Genomic DNA, 17,905 nt, shown 5'->3' with positions numbered 1-17,905 from the left:
AACTAATAACAAGCGGCCGGGGGGAAGCGTGCTAACTATGGCAACGTATTTATCCTCAGTTGTACTTTGACATAGACATAAAATGAACCGCACTCATCTCATACGTGTATGTTTCAAATAATGTGTATTAATTTTATATTATTGTGAAGGGGTTTGCGCGAACGCAGAACCCCCGCTACCAGAAATTATACGCCCCATCTATATCAGTTTGATAAAGTGGTAAGGGTCAACCTGATCGGAGTGCAATGATCAAGTCTCACCTCAGCCCGCCTCCTACAAGATCAAGGCCGCAGCGACGCCAGGTAAGTATGATTTAAGAAGAGTTGTCATAAGCTATATATCTATGTTGCGATAGATAAATATTCCATAAGTTTCTAAATATATAGTAAATTATAATAATTTTAACGAAATAATTTAACTATACTATCTGTCAATCAAATTCAAGTATTTAAATATAGAATACTGTTGAAGAATATTGGCGAATTAATGTACTAAATTTAAAATATTAGTGATGGTAATGTACAAGACATCGAGGGGTATATTTTTGTAAAAACTCCCTCAAAACATAGCCTACTCGATAAAAACTACTAATAGAGGTCAGCAGCAGTCTTAAGACCGCGTCAATAACGGGCGTTCATATCTTTTAACCAGTTTGACCGGTCTGTTATCAGAACGGGTCACGTTCAAGTCAATGCGACGAAGCCGCACGCAACCATCTCCGGAGCGGTGTCTCCCACCAACCAGTGGGCTGTGCACCAACAGAAGGCCGAAGGCGGGAAGTTTACCCCCCTCGTGGCTGTGTTTGGCATTGCATCAGAGAGAGATTGTAGTCGTCCTCCGTTACCACTCGCCGCGCATTTCGTTCGGAGCTTTGGGACTCCGTTTTGTCGGGTTTTGTGCCGGTTGAAAAGGGAGTTTAGTTATAACCTAAAACGGAATTAAATCGCGATTTAAAAGAGTGAGTTTCAATCAACGTTCAACTTTCTAAAACGTTATTAAGGTAATCTAAAGTGAAAAAACTAAAAAACGCGAGCTACCCATGAGAATCGAAAGCTAAGAAAGCTAACGGCGCGCCACTATCTTTTGACCGATGGCTAACGTTAGCAGAAGATTGTGCTCATTTGGATTGTCTTTTTGTCACAGGAGGACGAAACAATGGCAGGTATGTTGAGCCTTTTTTTTCTGCATTTAGTCGCATTACGCGCGGTACCGTTTGACATCGAGTATGCACTATGCAGTCGGGAAGAAATCGTTAGCCAAGGCTTAAGTGTTTGACAGTCTGACAGTTACAAACCGCGCTTTATATACGGGGTGAAGTATAGCTACCGATCCGTCGGAATAGTTGCAACACATAACGGTATATTAGAACTGACAGTTCTCTCAACACACCGAGGTAGTTCTTCGCGTCTTTATTAAAAAGTATTTTAAACAGCTCTTCGTTATTATATTATAGAACACCATGCAAATTTGATACTTTAAAAAGAAGCGCGTATTTTTGACAGTGATGTCATAAACACGTTTTACATAAATTCTTAAGTTCCCTACAGAGGTGTCGGATAGTATATTTTTATTTTCAAATCTTCAACCTCTGTATCTGAAATACGATCTGAATCTTCGTGAAAATAGAAAGTATCCAACCAAATGTCACCCACGCGTAGTTTTCCGCTTTACGCCTCTCTTAATCCCTCCCCTAGTAGGAAAACCGGATTTTCCCAAAAGCCAACAGTCATGTGTAAAGGCTTTTCTATTCCTCGTTTCTTTTATTAGGGATTTAATAAAGAACCAACCGGAAATCAACTAATTAGTAGTTAGTTCCTCTCCTCTATAGCTGTAAAAAAACGTACGCCCCAATTGTTTAGACAGATAACTCTCAAATTGTTTGATTTGAAATCGATTTTTAAAACGAAAAACTCAATTCAATCAAAACATTTAATACGCTGTTTTCACAGACCAAGGTCATATTATAAAATAGCGATGTATAATTTAGTGTACGGGTATTAGTAGTAATTTGAATACGAAAAAGCCAAAACTCATAAACCTTGACATCCATTTTATTTTGAAATACACTTAAGGAATTTGTACAATTATCACCGGGCTACGTCATGCAAACGAAACTGGTTAATACACCACACCGGCACACTATTTCATAAATATTTTACTTCGTTTCGAAATTAGTACAGGCATTACAGAATCATTATTATATTAAGTTAGGTTACATTTTGTTGTCTTAAAAGGGGTCAGATACCTGCATGGCAAATTGCGGAATTTCAGTCTGCAATATTTAGAGTTAGAGAGAGGCGCAACTCTGCGTAGAAACCTTCGGAATTCTCGTTTAATTAGCCATTAATTATTTCCGGTATCTATCTGTACCAACTGAAATTTGAGTTGTAGTACACTAATTATTTATCATAAGACAAACTAAGTACATTAATTATGGAATGACATTAAGCAGATATATCTGTTAAAACGAAACTTAGGATTACTTAAAATCCAATCCAGGTGGGAGGGGGGGGGCTATGTCCCCGTCCTCAATATGACACACCTTGATTATACAAATACATAGTATCGTTTTAATTGTTCCGAATAAGTCCTATAAGGAGAAAAGAGGTCTCGGTTTCATTTTGACTGACCAAATTACGATAGGACGCGGGGTTGGTTAGGTTGCGCCGGGATATAACACGAGTAAGTTCCGGGGAAGAGAAGGGAAAGCCAGGTCTTTTGCCCACGCTAGCAGTCCATGTATTGATCTTACTCATTTACTTCCCTGGACTCCCCTTATCCTAAGTTCCCTTTACTTTTCCGTTCAGCTTCCTGCCTCAAAATTGCAGCGCTCGTTCGTAATTCGCGTCGAGTTTACGTGTCCCTATCGCGGGCTGTAGCTTCATGAGATCATAATGTAGAGTATATCTCTTCTATACGTTTAGCTGAGCTCAGCGAACATTAATATAGCTTAACCATACATTTTTAACGCGGACTTTGTTAAAGGGGACTTGTACCTTGACCCGCAGCCTAACCCGACCTCTTTCTTTCTACTGTTCTTACCCCATTGCAAAGGCAGCTATTATAGTTGGCGCCAAAAATGATCCATATATAGGGTGCGGATAGTCATTTGTGAGTGCAATTCAACCGTTAACTGAAAAGCAATTGTAGTTCTGTTCGATTCAGATCACCTGAGATGCTCTCACGATTTACTGGCAACCCTGAGGGGGAAGAAATTTCTCTAGCACGCTACGTATCGTCGTTGTCCATTTTACACGTTTCTTAAGTATGTGAATTGCGAGTTTATACAATAAACAGTGAAGTAAAAATATTGAATGTTGTGAGTCTAGAGCGTCACAATCAAGTCTTTGTTTTGCCACTGTTCTAGTTTCGAGTCACCAACTCTTTCTTATCTACTGTCGCTATAAATGTCTTCTTTACAAACACTGAGACCGTGTAACATTCGTTAGTTTTAATCGTCTAAAAGCACCGGTAAAGGAAGAATTTTTAATTACTTTCTCTCTCTATCTCTCTCTGCATGGCTCGCTCGGATCTCTAAATTGACTAGCGTGGTACAACCCTTCGGAAGGAATGTAACGTGTGGTTTTAGGGTTGTTAATTTTAAGTACACGTCAGTGCTTGTCAAGTATCGTGTTTATATTAGGATCGTCTGTAATTTTAGAAGTTTGTTACGTTTTTGTTTAATTTGTAGTGGGACAATTTAACTGTCTTCCAACCAGTAAATAACACGTTTGTTTTGAATTTGAATGTCGTACGAACGGTTTTAATAACAAATTAAAATTAAAATTGAAGTTGGTGTTGACGACGTCACGATATGCTTTTAGTAGATGCAAGAAGCGATATTTAGTTTACTAGGGAGAAGGTATAAGATTCCTATAAGTATTCGCGCGCCATAGTCCCAGCCCCCCTTTCAAAATACAAAGGGGGGGACGTAAAAGGAGGAGACCGGGCTATTTCGTTTCGCCTCTCCTCAGTCGGAAAATATGACTGTAATATTCCCGTCATTCGCGTCGTCGCGCTGACGTGAGTTTTCAAGAACCAATGAGATGCATGCTGGTTGTAATTTAGGGGCGGGGATTAACTCCGGACAGGCTACGTTTGGACTGGAGATAAAGCTAGATTATAAATGTGGCGAATTTATACCTTCTCCCTAGTAAACTAGATATTGCTTCTTAAGAAGGTAGATGTAAAAATAAGTTTAGCTTTTTTTTAAATTTCTTTATTGTCAATCAGGTGTAAGGATCTTTTTTATTTCTCTTTCTCTCTCTCGCTTGGAGTTTGACGTTGAATTTTAAACAAAGAATCTATCCTGAAAATATATAGCAACGTCGAGGCCTTATGTTAAAATTGCACACTTGTCACTAATGAGTCCATTTCCTTTCCGGTAATAAATGAAAAGAAAATTTAAAAGAAAAGATTTTGGCGGGAACGTCTCTTAGAAGTTTTGGAATAGCTGCCAAGAACGCGTGCGTTCAGTTTAAAGAACCCTAGCTCTTAAGTAGACCTTCCCCTATCTCGAAATATCTAAGCTCTGAGCAATTCAACAAATGAGCACTCTATATACTTATTGCGCGCTGCAAGCTAATTTGGGCGATTTATCCAAAGGTAGAGGGAGCGACTTCAGGAAGTTCAGGTGAGAAATTGAGGATCTCACGAGTCGTTAGGCGTTATATCACCTATCTTATACTCCGTTGCGTATTTTTCGAGTTTGTAAGTTCTATATTAATTTACAAATACGCAATACGCAAATAGAGACTATTTGAATTCATGGCAGAATTCTCGCTCTATTTAAATGCTACCGAGAAACACTTTGAAGCTCTGATAGATGCAATTTTCTTCTATAAAACGGTGCCAAAGTCAACCACAGCTCGAGTAAATAAGGTTTTAGAACAAACCTTTTCTGTAACAGTGGTTCGAATATAGACAATAGATCATTTCGATGTAACACGGAGTTAAACCTATGCCTTCCATCTCGCTTTTTGGAGCCTGCGCTGTAGTATTTTTGTATCATGAGAGTGCCTTGCAGAGACAACAATGTATCAACCCCCTTGCCTATCCCCTTTTTTACGTCGAAAAAGGTCTATTTTGGGGTCTCTGGGTAATTTTAAAGCTTAGTCGAAACCCTTCTTGGGGCTCCCTCTTGCTGGGGGTCCGGACGTAGACCTTAATTGGGGCTTCAGGTCCCTTACAATTAATATTCTAAGTCGAAATATCTTGAGGATGTTTTAAATAAAGTTAAATTGCAATTTAGATATTTGTTGTTCCTAATAACGACAAACAGCGTCTAAAAAATCCAATTTGCCATGGAGAGTGGTTCGGCTTACGTGTAAAATTATCGGTTATGGCGCCAGCTGTTTGCCGTAACGTTTTTATTATTAATTCTTCAATAGTCTGTCAAAAACACGGCAGTACCGTTGCTTTTCAAGTTATATCCCTCTAGCTCATATAACTTTCTATAAAGATACATATTGTTCTCAGCTGTTCAGCTGCGGCCGTGTGAGAGGAATACAGAAAATATATACTTCAAAACCCGCCTATACCGACCTTATATACTATCGTTGCTGGGGGGATTCGAGTGCTGTGTATATATGTATATAGGAAACGCTAAAGCGACATTTTTTAGCACGCACCCTTTTGTAGTATAACCACGCCTAAGTACTTAAGAATTTTACCACGAATTATTTTATATTCCTATATGAATTTAGTGATAAAATGGGGTGTGTTCATAATTGGGTTATGTGATCCACGCGGGGCTTCGTTTTGCCTTATAAGCAGTAACGATTTCTGTTTGATTTTTTGATAGTTTCAGCGGTTTCGGGTCATTTAGGCCATTGATTGTCAACTTTCTCCTAGCCTATAATAAGTAAAAATTTTTCACAACCTATGGTTCACCACTGTTCACGAAGAGCCCATGCATTTTCTTCCGAGAACTATCATAACACACCAATAATAACTTGTTCCTTCGACTCAAAATTGCCCAAAGAACACCCGCCATATTATCCGAAACACCCTGTAGATTTATTTTCCCTCAAGCTTGACTCTTGCACGTCGTGCTCATTTTCATAAAATCAGTATTCAAATAGAAATTTTGAGTTCATTTACTTTCATTATATAGTCATTGGTTAATTAGTTATTCGGCAATTAACCCATTTAACCTTCGCTTTATTTCGAGAATCGAGAGTGCTTGAAGCAACCCTAGTTCTAATTAATTAATTCGAAGCAATTTGGCCTAATTTAGGTCGTCCGTCCCCTTTCTTCCTTCTAAAAGATTAGGGGATGAGCCTCGAGTTTAGTTTTCAACGCAGCCCCGACATTCTCAGTGAACCGTAAAAGCGGATGGCCAGTTCCGAACAACAATGCATCTCTTTAATTTCTAAAGGCAGGATCTTCTCTCCCGCTCTCTCTCGAGGAGTCTCTCGTGAATTAACCTCGGATGACCTTTTCGAGTCTTTGAGGGAACTTTTCCACTTAGGGCCGACTATCCTATTTCTTGTTGGACATCCATGTGTCCGATAAAAAGGGGGTTAACTAAAGCGTAAGGAGTGAGTGGACGTCGCCAGAGACGACGACGGGTTGTTCTAGTTTCAGATCAGAGTTAGAATGAATACATACAGCTATTGGAATCATTTCGTAGCCATTTTTAAAACGTATCTAGGCGGGTTTTGAGAGAAGAACTGTAGACTAATCTGTCTAGGTGTTTGGTGAACTTCGCGTTAATTGCTATACCAATCACAGAAAGACGTTAGAATTATGACGCCCACAATAGCAGCTAGCGTAGAAATTAACATGGGAGGAGCGCAATGATTCCGGTTATCTGTATGAATTCCTGAGACAAGGAGTGCGTCTTGTTTATTTATTATGAGGATGGGAATGGAGTTGATGTCACAAATTAAATTTCGAGGATTTTAATTTATAAAAGAGGCTTAGGAATTTAATGTTTCCCTGGCCTATCCCCCCAATATGGCGTAGAACTTTATAAACGAAGCATGGTACTGACATTTAATAGAACCATCAATTTAATTTCGCGCAAATTTTAGTTTAGTTGCCAGCCAATTACTTATCAAGATTTTATTTGGCTTCCATAAATGAGAAGTACCTCGTTATTTCGTCTCCATTAACGTGATACTCCTTCGGATGCTTGGCACGCAGTTATCCGTCGTTTTGGGACTCTTGTCCGCAAGCTGAATTCAGCATCCAGCAGCGAGCACGGCACGGCTTGCCTATAACGTGTGCATGGTGGAAGAGTTTTCTGGCGAGCTGGCCTGGCCGCTTTGGAATAATAGATCGGGGTCAACCCTTTACAAGTCGATACGGGAAATTCCGCCCTCGCTATATATATATGGACCCTCGCTACTAAGAGCTCAACCTGCGAGCTCTTCGTTTTTTTTTTTTTTTGCTCAGGCGGTTATCCTTTTTTTAGAACAGGGTGACTGATGCTGACTGAAAAACGAGCTGGCACAAATGACGATCCACCATTTTGTTTCATCCAAAACTTTTGCATGGAGCTTGAGCTTCCTTCTGTAGGTCCAAGAGCAGTTTGCAATATAGAACAAGCTCATGCAGCTAGGCGCAGTCTGATACTATATGGAGTGCAGTTCGCTAATATAGTTTCTATCGAAACCTTTTGTAAGGAGATGACATTAATTTCACAAGCTTTCTAGACCTACTTACCAAATTTTTGGGAATGGTCCAACTCTATTCGATAAAAGAACGTGTACAGGGTGTTTCTGATAAGTCTGGTATAAATTAAGGGGGTTGTTTTTTCGATTTTGTCGTCCGGACCACTGTTTTCAAGTTAAGAGTGCCTTGAGAGAGAGAGTATCGTAACTAGAAAACAGTGGTCCGAACGCCAAAATGGAGATAGAAGTTACATTTTTGACTTGAAATCGCCCAAAGAACATTCCCCTAAATTTATGACGGACTTGTCAGAAACACCCTGTATATTTTAAGGACGAAAGGGTATAATGCGAAATTCGGTCGCCGTTTCCGAAGTTGTTAAAGATATCGTATATCTTGGTTGGTTTCTAGCGTGAACTTTTCAACTTAACAATGCCTACGCGTTTCAGAAGGTCGTCCTTAATATATGATGTAATCTTGGTAGTCTGACATCAGTTTTTAGAGTCATGTGCTGCCATATTGCTTAAGGATTGGCTTCAATAGTTTTGGCGCCAGAAAAACCACATTTACTGAAATTTTGGGATTTGAAAAAAGGATGTTATAAGTGTCAAGAGGAAGTCAGGAAATTCTAAAGTTTTCTTTTGAATCGTATTGGTTCTTTACTTTTTAAATATTTTGTACAATATTTTTGTGATGAGTATGCCATAAATAATTTAGGGATGACCCCTGAATTAAATTAGAAATCATTGTCTTAATCAGTTTCTTAATTAATTAAATTTAAGGGGTCATCCGTAAAATACTCCTTGAAACATAGAAGTTACATTTTGGACTCAAAATCGCCTAAAAAACCTCCCCCTTAATTTATTATGGCAAACTTATCAGTAACACCCTGAGCTAATATACTTTGATCGAACACTCGCTCAATTTATATATAGAAACTGTTTACGTTGCTTGTTTACTACCATTGAAATTAAGTATATATGCCATAAACTTTATCTACAGCAATTTATCTTATTGGTGGAGCCAGCCAGAACTCTCTGAAGTATCTGACATGAAAGGGAGACAAAAAAAAAACTTGTCAAATGAATTTTTTTTGTCCATAGTAATTTATTATGAATGTTTAAATAAGCCGAAACCTGAATTACTCTAGAGTCTGTATTTCTTTTCTTCTGCTGGAACTTCGTGTTTTTTCTTTTCCCCCTTTTCTTATCTGGTTACGTATAGGTGTCTACCCGTCTGACAGTAATACTGGGAGACCTCTTGGACAGATAGCCTTTACACCTGTCAATTTATTTCATCGGATATAAAGAAATTTTGTTATCCAAGAGGCGCTTCTAGCTTCTATCTTCCCTAACGCATTACTCTCCATTTTTATCAAAGGCAAATACAAAATAACAGAAAGTAAGGAGAGTGTAGCCCTGAAAGAATTATTTACCGTCTCCCCCCCCCGTGGTGTACTGGAGTAAAACTAGCAGGAATGCATACAGCTTATTGGAATAATTGTTTAAGCGCTTTTTTTAAACGTATCTAGGCGAATTTTGTGAGAGGAGATAGTCTAGGGTAATCCTTAAAGCAATTTGAATTCATGCTTACTGTTATTTCTATTTGCCTTTGATATTACGCATTGTATAAAAACGAACCAGAGAGAGAGAGGGGACCAAGAAGATCCCTGACCCACTTTGCCTTGGAAAACCAGTCTTGAAAGAATTTCGATATCAAAAGAATGGATATATTATTTTATTTTTTATTTTTTTGAATCGTTGGAAAGTAAAAGTTTTTCTTTTATTTACACTTTTCCTTTGAAGTTCAATTCAACGTTGTTGCAGAAATATTCTTCAGGAATTGGTATTTTGATGTACATGTACTTACCATAATTCTTTAGTTAGTTTTGGAGCGGTGTTTTTGCATGTCTGAAACGAACGTAGGCCTAACCGAAACTTTTAACAAGTTTTTCCATACGTTAATTAATGTTTGTGTATTGTAAACCTGTTTCGCTTTGATAACGCCGACAGACATACTGTAAGAATAATTTCATTTGTTAACGCTTCCTTGCCTTGGAAAATTGCGAATTGCAAATGCGCCTCGTATTATTTTAAAACCAATGAGGATTTAAACTTCCAACGAAAATTTAAGCATGCTTTCTATTTTGATAATACTTACTGTCAGAAATAAATCAAGTAACTGTAAGTTTGTGATATAAAAGGTCAAAAACTTTGGAGGGTCATAAGTCTGGTTTTTTAAGGGTTAGAAGGTAATCCTTTGAGCATGTCATAGCCCCATTTTTTAATTGCCTTTCCAAAGATATTAATTAATTGGGGTTACAACAATCGTAGTTCGAGTAATTGAGAAAAATTATCAAAATCCTATCAATGAACTAAAAGAAATTTTGGGAAAATTGAAACCGATTGATACAAAGTATTTTATAAACTAATCCATACCCCTTTTTTAATGGAATATCCAATTACATTTCAGATTTAATCTTTCGTTTTACATTCAACTATACGAACTTGAATCTTTTATTTCTCAATATATATTTTTTAAAGGCTCTTAAGCTTGGGGTTTTTCTTTTCTTGTGTTTTTTTTTACGATTCAGTTATTTGAGATTACGAAACTGCCTCTAAAATAAACAATTTCCTCTCAGGAAACTCTGTCTCTATACGGATCTTTTATTCTCTACTATACCGAAATAAGAGACTTGTACAAATTTGGTCCAGGACTAAAACTAAAACGGGTAATTTGAAGATGACAAAAACCCGTTTTCTTTGCCTCCCTGAGTCAAAGAGCGGAATTAAATTTCAATTTTGTTCAAGAAAGAGACAGTAATTACAGACTTGAATAGTTTCTTTATTGGGGATTTGAGACGGAATTTAAGTCTTTTAATGGTGAATTTAAATAGAACGCGAATATTGAATTGATAAAGAAGATTAACTGTTTCCTCCTCGGTTTTGTTTAGTTATAGGGACGCAGCAGTACAGGAGAAGCCCCTCCTATCCAACGTCATGCCCACGCTTACCCAATCAGCTTTACTCCCCCACTAGCGTTCCACTTAAACAAATTCTCCCCCATGTAGATGTAAAAGGGAGGAGCCTTCTTCAAGCCCAGCCTTTTTGTTGTTTCCTTGTATAGTACGTTAAAATAGGTGAATAGGGTTTTGCCATAGTACCTTGGAAATCTGGAAAGTAAGGAAATTTTGAAATAAAAAATCCGACGTGGTGAACATTAATTAGGATTAATATTTTTAAAAGTTCAAAGGTTACGCCAACCATCTAAAAGTCTATCCAGACACTCAAAAAAAGAGAAAAATGTTAGCGTACAAAGTTTGATCAGGATATTTTCCAGGAGTTTCTGCGGGCGCCAATTTTAGCTCTGCGCTCAAAGTGATAAGAGAAAACACATTTCTTCAAGGTGGTACCCTCGCTAAAGGTCCCTGAAGCAATGCTCCCAGGATGTTCAGGCCGCGGGGCTAACATTTTATCTGGATGAGGAGGAAAATCCGTTATTACTGGCTATTATTTATTGCGGTTAGAAATGTTCCTTAGCCGGGGTTTTCGCTACCATATTTTTTTATCCACGACCTAAGCCTTTTTCTTATATAAGCAGTTTCTCGCGCAATTGAATCTAGATGGGTATTTTTATTATTATTCTCTCTCCCGTTTGGGTCATCTACTTTTCTTTTCCCGCTCTAGTTTTTTGGTAGCGCATTGATCTGGGATAGTGATTGCTTACGAGTCGATGAAGAGGGTGTTAGGACCACCGCGTAACTGCCAAAAAGCGGGAAAAGGCGACACATACAACATCTCATTTGCTGTTAGGGTTAGGGTAAAAGTTTTTCTTTTTTTTTTTGCACTTTTATTCTTGGGTGATAAGCCTTGTCGAGGAAGACTCTGGATCTTTCCTGTTTCCTTCCGCTTTTCCTCATACGCTAAGAGTATTATCTTCAGGGTTACCATAGTTCCTGGAAGTCCTGGATTTATACCTGGGAAGTCAGGTACTATGAAAATCAATGTCAGGGAGTTTCGTATTGGTGTCCTGTTAGTACATTAAATTTAAAGCAAAACATACTGATTTTTCTAGAAACAGTTAGAAGCTGAAATTAAAATTTGCCAGGAAACTATGCTAAAAGTTGAGAATTTTGATTCAAAATTCTGTATCAACCCTGATTTTCTTTTCGCACAGACTAGTTGTTAAAAGCTCTCTACCAACCTGACTTGGTTTAACCTAGAAAATAAGCCTTCAACACTGATTTGTTGAACAATCAGTAAGTTTCCAATAATGAAGAATTAATTGCACCTCTCTGAGACTGCATCCAATTGTGTCTGTGAACGTCTTTCAAGTCATCTTGTAGTATTTGTTTTGAGAAATGTTTTTCTTATCACTTCTTCAGCAACACCACGCTGAATTTTATGTTATAGGTAGGACACGAGTAAGTGCATGGAAGTTAGTAAAAATAAAAGACCCCCATCAAGTATTCCTTTTTGGCGAGATGCTTTTTGGGTTAGGGAAGTGTTGCGGCCATCTCCACTCTTATCAATAGTGCATGGTCTGATAAAAGATCTCGGCCCTTCTGAACGGATTTTGTGGCCTTCCCATCTCCCGCTTCTTATTTCCTCGACTGACTTCTTGGGCTTTTTCGTTTTCGTTCGGGAATATTGCTCCAGGCTATTACTAGTCAGGAAAGTCCTCTTAAAGGACCAGTTTCATGTCGCCAACGTTTTAATGATAGAGGTTGAAGTTCATAGCTATGACGCAACTGCTAAATATAAAAAACCCAATAAAACCCCGTGGACTGACTAAAGTTTTAATCTGATTATCGTAACATTAAATTACATGCTTTTATGCAAATATGACGTTGTTTTCAAAGGAATTAAGATTTATCTGTGAGACTATCCCTTCATTTTCGCTTCCTTTCCTGGGGTCGAAATTTTGGGATTCCTTGGCTATGTTTCTCTTCGTTAAAGCGATCGGCCTGTAAGGTTGTGTTGGCATCGTGCCAAAAGAAACGGTTTTACTGTATGTACTAAGAGTTCAAAACGCCTTTCCTGGATGGACATTATATTATCTACAGTGCATGCACCTTAAAAATCAATGAATACTATACATACTCGGTCAGTCAGTTTCGGCATGCCTTATTTTAGGACTAGAACATTGTCACACGCGCATTAAGTACGTCCTTAGCATTGCGGTACAATTTGTACGATACGATTGACGGTGTATCAAATCGTTATTCTATTACGTAACCTCCAATAACCAACCATCAATTTTCATTTTTAAAGAAACTGGCTTGAAACTTTATAAAATATAAATCAAAAGTTTCGATTTTCCGATATGAAATTCTAGGAGAGCGATAGCTCTCTTAGATAAGACCTCATACCGACTTTAATGTATAAGGATGGTTCTTTGATTGGTTATAACTTTTTTTGTATCGTATTAACTGCTTTGAAAAAATTCCAGAGAACTACAATTCGGGCCCTCAATATGTGGTTAAAATTTCAAAAAGATCCACTCATTAGTTTATTTTATAAAAAATAAAGTTGCTAAGGGTGGTTTTCATTTGCATAAAATGATTCAGCCCTTTTGGTGAAAAAGTTAAATTTTCCCATAGAAATAACATGGAGTTTTTTTCAAATTTAGCCATTTTGTCGCAACCCTTTTGAAATGAAATATTCGTTTGTTACGTTTGGGAACGGTTTTATATCAAAATTTAAACCTTTTTCTAGGACCATTTTTAAGGTTTTTGAGAAAAATTAATTTTAAGTATGTTTAATTTTAAATTTTAAAAACTACCCCAATCTGCGATATTTTAGCATGGATACGCTGTTTTATTGGTAAATATCAGCGAGACCAATATTGGCCTTTTTTTACGTATAGTTGCGTCTTAATAATCCGATTGTTTTTTCTTAATGCCTTTTGGTTGAAATGGCCTATCGATAGTGAGATAAGACTGCTTTAATATTGCCGCCGTGACAAATTACCCCGTTTGTGGCCGCCATTTTTTAAGGGGAAAAAAATTTGAGAGTGGGTCCTTTTTCGTTGCCATTTTCATATTTTTTGAGGATTTGCTCATGGATGGATTTTAAATATAATTTAAAGTAGGTTTCAAGCTTTAATATAAGCCTAATTTCATAATTTTCCACCTTTTGATTGTCCCACAATCTATTTCTAAACTAGGCACTTTTTTTAAGGCGGTGAAATTGCGCTAAGCCTTGGCTTAACGTTCATTTTTGCCGTTTAAAAAAATGTTTACCTCTCTTTGCCCTTTACTACTTCGCCTTCTCGTATCGTCGTACTTTTAATTAAAGTTTAGACTTTGAAAGTAGTGCTTTGTTTTCTTAAATATTACTTAATTGTATAAAATTTCAATATTATAATTGCATAAAACGAATTCAATTTTGTTTGTTGATGGGACGCGCCTTGCATTTGAATTTCGTTCCCTCGAAACTACCCCCCCCGAAGAATTTTTATTTATCGCCGTCTTTCGGTCGCTTCAGCCCGAAAACAGCTGTAGTGAGAATTTAGAAATGTTATTTATTAAAAATGTATGCGCTCAGTGTGTTGTTGTGTTTGCATTTTAATGCTTCTAGAAAATCGTGGTGCGCGTCGAGGTTTACGAATCCAACGTGTGTTGCGAAATGAAAATCAAGGGTGGATACTACATGATCTATGCTTTAAAAGGAATTTGACCGCGCCATGCAGTCAAGCAAAACGGTATTAGGCCTTGCCAAAACTTGACTGAGCCTTGTCAGATTATCTTGTCTATCTATCAATGATATAATAAATTCACCCTCGGATATCCTGTGACGAGGAGATGGTTTTAAAGTTACTAACACTCGATTTTGGAGGTAGATACTGTCTTGTGACACTTGATGTAACGATTTTATCTTATAAACAGACTATTATCATAAGCCCATATCGTAAATTAACCGCTGTTGATATCAAAGCTTAATTGAAATACTGATACCAATTTTTTAACTCAATGAATCATCAAAAATTATCTACTAAAAGAGATATCTACTTATATTCCATTCAAATTTCTCGCAACATTTCTAATTAACGAGTAGAAATGTGCAAATGAAGTTCAAACTGATTAATTGGGCAAATTGCTATTTTGGTCACCATTACCGATCACAGATAGATTTGCGCCCTTCAGTAGTGTTTATTATGCTTGTGAAATGGATAGCGAAATCTGTGATTAAAGTTTAAAATAGACATGAGCAAAAACGGCTTTATTCATATCAACTCGATTACCGAATATCTAAATTTGACTAAAATTAACAAAATATTCTATTCATGGTTAAAAATCTTGTTTGAAGCAGCAAGCCATCTAATCCTTATTTACCTTCTTTTGAAAAAAAATAATAGGTTGATACCTCTTTCAGTAGATTATTCATTCATATTTCAGTTTCATTGAGTTTAAAAAAAATTAGTTCCACCATTGGTTGATTTTCAATATTGACCAATCGATAATCACAAATTTTAATAACTAAATTATTAAAACCGGTTCAAAACCATATTAGTTTTGAAACGATTAAATTATAATTTTAAACATATATACTAGTTAATTCCTCGTAGGTAATTAGTTAATTGTCTTAGTCAAATTAATGCTGAATATTACATACAAAAAGTAAATAATAAATTCAACTTCTAAAATTTAAATGTAAAGTGTGTGCATTATTTCCCAATTAATAAAAGATATCCACCTATTTTCATTCAAATTAATTACTAATTTGTGGATAATGGATAGAAAATGTCGAGCTCTAATTGCGATATAGCTAAAATCAATCCCACTGGCTATTTATAATACAATATAACCTTTGCCCTATGTTTACTGTTTTGAATTTTATTTGTGAAATTTAAAACATAAAATAGTATTACAATTTTTTTAATTAAATAATTATTAATAAATTTCAATAAAATAAATTCTGGTTAAATACATAACACTACTTTTTACTAAGTTTCTGAAATTATCAGAGCTAAATATCAAAGACACATATTTAATTGCTCTCATTTCGACATAACTGCAACCGTATAGATTCATTCATTTAATAACATTTTTAAAGGGATGTATTAACTTTTAAAGGTGAAAACCCAGCTGACTTAGAACTTTAGAAGCAGGCTGGGAAATGGCACACTTCCTCTGGTCCAAAACCAGTTTATTAATTGCTTGGACTAGTTTTTTAATTCAAGAAGTGGGGGTTACTGGTCCTCGGGACCAGTTTATTAATTGCAAATCTATTGGAGAGCAAAGGCTGGGACCAGTCCGGAGACCAGTAAATAATTTCAGACACTAGGGGGTCACTGGTCCAAAGGACTAGTTTAAAAAATATCCTTATTTCCCAGCCTGTTTAGAAGTAAAAAAATACCAGGCTGCCAGGCTGTCTCTAACACAACAGAGTTGGCCATTCTCGCTTATGAGAAATGAATCCTTGTCATATGCATCTCTGGACTTTAGGAGCTCCAGGAGTCAGACTCCCAACTGAAGCAGGGTGGGAAATAGGGATTTTTTTAAAACTAGACATTGGGCCAGCGACCCCCTGCCCAGGAATAAATGAACTGGTCCATGACCATTGACCAGGGCGCGGCGTCTGCTAAACTAAAGAAGTGGGTAATTAAAATAGTTGAGATAATGTCTGGACCCTGGTTACCCTAGAATTTCCTTAGTGGTCCTGTGGTCCACTGCTCCCCCTCCGATTTAATTTTTAAACTGGTCATTTTCCCTGTGCCACCGCCTTATTTACAACGCTGAACCAAGAAGTTATATCAGTATCTCAGAGAGAAGATATAAATTCGCCAGATTTCCAGCTTTATTTCCAGTCCTAACGTAGGTCCGCAGTCAATCCCCGTCTCTAAATTACAACCAGCATCTCATTGGTTCTTGAAAACTCACGTCAGCGCGACGACGCGAGTGAGGAAAATTTCCGACTGACTAGAGCGAAATAGCCCGGCGCCTCCTTTTACGTCCCCCCTTGTATTTTGAAAGGGGGACTGGGACTATGGCGCGCGAATACAAAGGCATCTTATATCTTCTCTCTGAGATACTGATATAACTTCTTGGCTGAACTGAAGATTTCTTTTGACCGGACCATAGCCTACTCGATCACGCGCAACACGTCGCAAGCTGCTTGCCCTATAGCGCGAGTCAGGGTGGGAAATAAGGATTTTTTTAAACTGGACATTAGACCAGAGACCCTCCTGACTTGGAATAAATAAACTGGTCCGTGACCATTGGCCAGAGCACGTCGTCTGCTAAGCTAAGGAAGTGGATAATTAAAATATTAGAATTTTAATGTGTGGACTCTGGTTACCCTTGAATTTTTTAGTAGTCTCGTGGACCACTGACCCCCCCCCCCTCCGATTTAATTTTTGAACTGTACCAGGCGATTTTTAAACTCGTCATTTGCCCTGTGTTACCGCCTTATTTCCCACGCTGGCACGAGCTGCTTTGCGTTGTCGAGTGCGTGATGGAGCGGGCTATGCCTGGAGTCCCAACCCCCGTTACTTACTACCAAAATACCCACTAGCATAGCCCACTCGATCACGCTCTCTTTTCCCCGGCTACATATTTTGAAGAGGGCACTTTTTAGGCGTATTTATTAACAATCTTGGATCACCTTTGTGGACTTTTAGGGTAGCCCTTAAAAATTGAGTCGGCATTGCCCTGACTATATTGTGTTTAAGGTTTATAAGCTTAATATCAAACAGACGTTAGTTAATGCTACAAAAAAGTTCGAAATTGAAAATCTCGGATCGTCGTTGAGAAGTTTTAAGGACATCCGAATTTCATATTGGGCTTATGAAAAGTTTGAGCTAAAGGTTAAACAGACATAGGCTAAATCAGCGTTTTAAAAAATTGTGTAAAACTGTCAATTTGGTCCTATTTGTGGAATTTTTAGGGGAGCGCCTCGCGTTTCAATAAAGGGTTGTAAAAAATTGTATTATGTTAATTACAATAAGAATACAAACTTTCAATGAGTTACGTTTTTATTTTTTGGAGTATCATTATAAATAAATGACTGATTGAGCAAAAGTTACGGTCCCATTTTTATATGTTTCTGCTTAGTGTAGATTTTGAAAATGTAAAACAGTTTCTTAACAATCTTAATTAAAATGAAGACTGAAGGAGCAGATATTAATCAAAAATGTCTTGATTAGAATCAAGTCCTAAAAAGTATCGATAAGACTGAGGTTATCACTTGACTGAAGGATCAGATATTAACTTTTCTTTTTAATTGAAACTTAAAGGCATGCTTAAGAAAAAACAACGTTCCATTACCGTTTTCCGTTGAAATAA

The 17,905-nt window shown here is 37.3% G+C and overlaps 1 protein-coding gene, 1 long non-coding RNA gene and 1 other non-coding gene across 4 annotated transcripts in view; 2 read left to right on the top strand and 1 right to left on the bottom strand.

Annotated features, from left to right (window-relative positions):
- Positions 1 to 18: 18 nt before the first annotated feature.
- The window catches only part of MCU (mitochondrial calcium uniporter), a 47,913-nt gene continuing 30,026 nt past the window's right edge, over positions 19 to 17,905 (top strand). The window contains exons 1-2 of one of the 2 annotated variants that reach the window (XM_089847313.1): positions 19 to 106; positions 652 to 1,162. In XM_089847313.1, the coding sequence (XP_089703439.1) occupies positions 1,091 to 1,162 (72 nt within the window). In that variant the 5' untranslated portion in view covers positions 19 to 106; positions 652 to 1,090. Of the gene's footprint in view, positions 107 to 180; positions 303 to 651; positions 1,163 to 17,905 lie in introns of those variants that run through there. The other variant, XM_089847312.1, reaches the window with a different exon arrangement.
- Positions 147 to 310, bottom strand: LOC149650702 (U1 spliceosomal RNA). Its single transcript, XR_016371392.1, has one exon. It is a non-coding gene; the product is annotated as a U1 spliceosomal RNA (small nuclear RNA).
- Positions 14,128 to 17,625, top strand: LOC149650701 (uncharacterized). Its single transcript, XR_016370937.1, has 2 exons — positions 14,128 to 17,292; positions 17,383 to 17,625. It is a non-coding gene; the product is annotated as an uncharacterized LOC149650701 (long non-coding RNA).

This window comes from Phalangium opilio, unplaced genomic scaffold, assembly GCF_054372755.1.
Source record: "Phalangium opilio isolate 3A_F unplaced genomic scaffold, DU_Popi_V2 ptg000082l_1, whole genome shotgun sequence".
NCBI classification, from domain to species: Eukaryota; Metazoa; Arthropoda; class Arachnida; order Opiliones; family Phalangiidae; genus Phalangium; species Phalangium opilio.
Note: the sequence above shows the minus strand (reverse complement) of the source record. Positions and strands in the feature narration are given on the sequence as shown.